Genomic DNA, 5,373 nt, shown 5'->3' on the forward strand with positions numbered 1-5,373 from the left:
AACGAAAAATCGGTCACAAGACACAACATTTATGAGTTTTAGGAAAGACCTTTCCTTTAAAATCTCCTCAGAAAGTACAGTAAAATACAACTGGAGTGTGTGCAGTTCTGTGAAAAACAGGCATTGTGAAAATCAAAAGAAATATACAACATTGCTTCCCGTACTTCTGAACAAATGTGGGTGATGTCGAGGCTGAGAGGTGTGTTTAGCTACAGATATACAAACATCAATAAATGTTAAGGTCTGCTGTTCAGCGTGACCACCCTTCCCCAGATCTGATTAACAAAAAAGGGAAACCCATACATAACCACTGAAGAAATATTCACCATGTAAAATCTCACATTGAGGCAAACATTTAAATCACATTTCTCGTCCCCCCATTATTGACAATAATATATGTACACACACATTGAACTCAATAAATAAAGTCTCCGATTTTGTAAAGTATTTTCTAGTCAGAATGTGATCAAGCTTCCCTCTTTTGGTTTCAGTTCCCACCAAGTCTGGTGATGGCCGTTTGGTTGAACACACACACACACACACACACACACACACACACACACACACACACACACACTCACTCACTCACTCACTCCTTCCCTCTTCAGCATATTTTCGATGGAGTAGTGCATGCGTGCAAACTAGGGGTGTAGACGGGGTGGGGGGTGTCAAATGCTGTTTTCCAGGGGGCTGTGGTGGTTGGCTGTGTGCGGTGAGTTCTGCTCGTTGAGGAGGAGGAGCGTGGTCTCGTCCGGCCCGTTCTCTGTCGGGGGGGAGTCCCCTCCCAGGTTCGTGATGGTGGTGTTGGCCGTGGCGGGGGGGGTGGTCTGATCCATCCGAATGGAGTTGTGGCCGCTCTCCGGGGACTGGGGGGTGCTGTCCAGACGGGACGCCATCAGTCCGTTCTGGTACTGGGACCGTGTGATCTGAAAGAGAGAGGGGAGAACGGAAATAAAGCCTGTATTGGAAAGGAAGTTTTAGGAAAAAACTATCAACTCCAACTACTTCCTGACCTCAATCATACGCTTTAAATTGCTTGCTAAGTTGGCGCTCCTCGATCAGAATGCTATGAACTCTGATTCAAAGGAATAGTTTGAAATTTGGGGAGAAGCAGAATATTAGCTTTTTTGCTAGCTAATGGTTTTCGCTTATTGATAGCTAATGTCATTTCAGGATTCTTGCTTTTTAAAGTTTGTTTCTTCATGGTTGAATACACTTATTGTAAGTCGCTGTTGATAAAAGCATCAGCTATGTGATATGGAATGAAATTAGTAGGATAGGATCAATACCAGTCCTATGTCATACAGCTTTATACTTCAGGGACAGATATGATCTTTATATCCAACACTTGGCTACTAGACGAAGAAAGCAGATGTACCAAATTGTTGTCCTTTAAAGATGATATGAACATTGCCATAACAATGTATGCCAGCAAAGTTCACTCCATATTCTAACACAGTTCACACAAGCAAGCAATAATTGATTCGGTGTTTTGCAGGTCCATAGATATTTAGGCATTTATTTTAAAATTGTCTATATTTAGTTATACAAATTAGTTTATTTAGGCCTCTTTAGCACTTTTTACATATATCTGGTTGCTTTAACACCATTTAGGATTATTGAGAATACAATTAGCACTGTACATGCCGATTGGCACTCGTGTGTTTTTGTGTGCAGTGTTTACAGTCCTGCCTTGAATTTGCTGTGGGTAAATACCGACTTTATCAGGGCAGTTGCTAAAACGGCCAAGACAGACCGCTGGTGCGAGAACAGAACATTTTCCGCTCTAAGATTTTCTATGATTGTGGTATAAAAACTCTCTCTATAAAATGGAGGATGTTTTTTGTACCTTTACTCTATCCGATGTACACATACTCATTCTATTAGGTGTAAAATGACCAACCTTGACAAACTGCAGGTCTGTGAGCGCTCGGACGTAGAAGTCGGGCGTGTACTGCTGCGATGGGAGGCTGCTGTTGAGCTGGCTGTTGCTGCCGCTGATGGAGAGCGACTCCGTGCGGTCCGCTCCGCTCAGAGAGGATGTGCGGTTCAACCCGCTGATGTGGGACGGAGAACGGAACTCTGCAAACACACACACACACGGAAAGAAAGGTTATCAAGGTTTTAAAAATCAGGATTGAGCGATAAAGATCTGTTACGGCCCCCTTGCACACACTGAAAAAGTGAAACATTGACTTGAATTCAATGTGTTATGTCAACAGATTTCACATTTACTGAAATAAAAACAACTATTATTGCTTTCAACTAACCCAATACAGTTATGTTACATTTGTTGACAGAAAACATTTAATTAAAGTCAACCTTTCAGTTTTTTCCGTGTAGATACATTAAACAGAAAACAATGTTTATCACTACAGAAAGCTGTGGTGTTGGCTTTAGTGCATCAAAGCCATTCATGAATTAAGGGCTCCATGATGCAACTCAAAGAAAGACCTGGAGAGAACAAGAGGCAGTCCAGGCTTTAAGGCAGGTTCATATTAATGGTATGGATACATCATTAGTGACAAACAAGGTATAATAAATGCATGTTTGAAATGAATTCTGTGAGAGCAAAAGAGATGGAAGGGGCAAAAAGAAAGGTTCATGTTCAGTTATTTCAGACAAACTCATGACCATCTGTAATAGACATACCCTTTGTTTCACTATCACAACAGCAAACTGGTGCTTCTCTCACACGCAAAGGCACATTTTCACAATAACATACCAAGCAATTACTTAGTCTATGTTTATAATCATATCTTACACCAACCAAACCTGTCATTGACTGACACGGTTATTGGAAAGTATCTTAATTGAATATTGGGCAGCGCAGGATGCAAACTTACATGGTTTATTGACAGAGGGGGAAATTAAATGGATTAAATACTGTAATCCATCAAAAGTAGATTCACTTAATTCAGGTTAGGACAAGAATGTCAAGTCACAACATGTACAAGATCAAATGTAATACTTTTAAACTTTTACTACCCACAGTTTCGCCCTGCAACATGTATAACTCTCCTGTATTACCAACATGTATATTCATGTAGATTATTGAAAAGGTAACACTTAACTTGATCATGGATTCATTTTCCAAATATTTAAATGTGGTCTATATAATGTCGGATGTCATGCTGATCATAACATCCCAAAGCGAAATATCAAAATGGATCAATTACATAAAACTGAATAAAGATAATTTTTTTATGAAACTTGTCTCAAAACATTTATAAAAAAAAGGTACTGGTTAAGTATAAATCCATTAAATTAATGTATTAATTGACTTATTTTGTTGTCAAATAGAAATATATCTAAATTAATTCCAAGTTTTTATTTTAATATCACAATTCTCCATTTTGTGGGTTAAATACTGACCAAAGATCGATTAAAAAATAGTAGATTTCCATAACACATGGTAGTGCTTTCCCGGAAGACATCTTAGTCATAGGTAATGACCGTTTCTGAATAATAGAATGACATAACAATAGAAAGGAATTCCTTTAGTTAGCGAGTTATTTTCCACTTCTTCTCCGACATGCTGAAACCACGGTGACTAAAATTCATGTGTGTCACCCAGCAGACAGTTTGCCTTTATTTTTGGCATGCTTGGTTTATCCGTACAAAACAACCAAAAGTCTCACACACACTTCACACTCATGCTCTTTAACAGCTGCTGTGAATTATTACCGTTAGCTGTGAGTCTTCCAGCAGGGGGCCTCAGTGAGTCATAGGAAACTGTTTTACCTGGACACGTCAACGGCATTAGCTTCAATGAATTAAGCTAGCTAGTTAATACTGGTTATCTACAGCTACTGTTCTAGTTAGTAGTTAGAATTCAATTAGTCCTGAGACAATATTTATTATGTTGATTTTCAAGGCAGAATCCTTTAAGATCCAGTTGGAAACTTTGCTTTCTTTCTCCTTTCCTTGCCAAAGCACCCAAAGTAGCTTTTGAAGCTACGATTAGCACTTGTTTGACAGAGAAAAAGTCCCCTTTTTATGTAATGTAAACTTAAATATGATAAATGAGATTGCATATTTCTATTTTCATTATTAATTAAGAGTGCATTATGCTGTCTACTTCAAGTGCAGTTTTTTACTTTCTTGATATCCCTATTTCTGCTTCTTTAACATTACTCGGCACAATATAACATATCTTAGTATCCGTTATCTTTTCGCCACCCTTCTCTGACCTTGAGGATGTCCGAGTAAAGGTGGATACAGCTACAGGCCCTGCACTATTACAATATCAAAAAGCTTTTATTTTGAAATGCTGATTAAGTATAAGAACTCTCAGGAATGTGCTTAGTGGATTGACTGCATACAAAATACTAATGCAGATTTTTCAAAAATACAGTTGCAAGAAAAAGTATGTGAACCCTTTGGAACTTCCTGGATTTCTGCATAAATTGGTCATAAAATGTGTTCTGATCTTCATCTAAGTCACAACAATAGACAAACACAGTCTGCTTAAGCTAAAATCACATAAACAATTATATGTTTTTATTGAACACACCATGTAAACATTCACAGTGCAGGGTGGAAACTCTGAACCCTTGGATTTAATAACTGGTTGACCCTCCTTTGGCAGCAATAACCTCAACCAAACGTTTCCTATAGTTGCATATCAGACCTGCACAACGGTCAGGAGGAATTTTGGACTATTCCTCTTTACAAAACTGTTTCAGTTCAGCAATATTCTTGGGATGTCTGGTGTGAATCGCTCTCTTGAGCTCATGCCACAGCATCTCAATTGGGTTGAGGTCAGGACTCTGACTGGGCCACTCCAGAAGGCCTATTTTCTTCTGTTGAAGCCATTCTGTTGTTGATTTACTTCTGTGCTTTGGGTCGTTGTCCTGTTGCATCACCCATCTTCTGTTGAGCTTCAATTGGTGGACAGATGGCCTTAAGTTCTCCAGCAAAATGTCTTGATAAACTTGAGAATTCATTTTTCCGTCGATGATGGCAATCTGTCCAGGCCCTGAGGCAGCAAAGCAGCCCCAAACCATGATGCTCCCTCCACCATACTTCACAGTTGGGATGAGGTTTTGATGTTGGTGTGCGGTGCCTTTTTTTCTCCACACATAGCATTGTGTGTTCCTTCCAAACAACTCAACTTTGGTTTCATCTGTCCACAGAATATTTTGCCAGTAGTGCTGTGGAACATCCAGGTGCTCTTTTACAAACTTCAAACGTGCAGCAATGTTTTTTCTGGACAGCAGTGGCTTCCTCCATTTTATGACCAACTTATGCAGAAATCCAGCTAATTCCAAAGGGTTCACATACTTTTTCTTGCAACTGTATATTATACAATATATATATACTACCCCTTGTGGCCAAAGGGGGACACAACTCTTGTCTTCAGATGTATGC

The 5,373-nt window shown here is 39.3% G+C and overlaps 1 protein-coding gene across 1 annotated transcript in view; it reads right to left on the reverse strand.

Moving 5' to 3' along the window:
- LOC104955097 (metal transporter CNNM4-like) overlaps nucleotides 1-5,373 on the reverse strand; it is a 27,277-nt gene continuing 21,904 nt past the window's right edge. Inside the window, exons 6-7 of the mRNA XM_010782326.1 lie at nucleotides 1,904-2,082; nucleotides 1-926 (exon numbers count right to left, since the gene is read on the reverse strand). Of these exons, the coding sequence (XP_010780628.1) occupies nucleotides 669-926; nucleotides 1,904-2,082 (437 nt within the window). The 3' untranslated portion in view covers nucleotides 1-668. The remainder of the gene's footprint in view (nucleotides 927-1,903; nucleotides 2,083-5,373) is intronic.

The sequence above is a fragment of the Notothenia coriiceps genome, unplaced genomic scaffold, assembly GCF_000735185.1.
Source record: "Notothenia coriiceps isolate Sejong01 unplaced genomic scaffold, NC01 NC01_scaffold00024633, whole genome shotgun sequence".
Classification (NCBI taxonomy): Eukaryota; Metazoa; Chordata; class Actinopteri; order Perciformes; family Nototheniidae; genus Notothenia; species Notothenia coriiceps.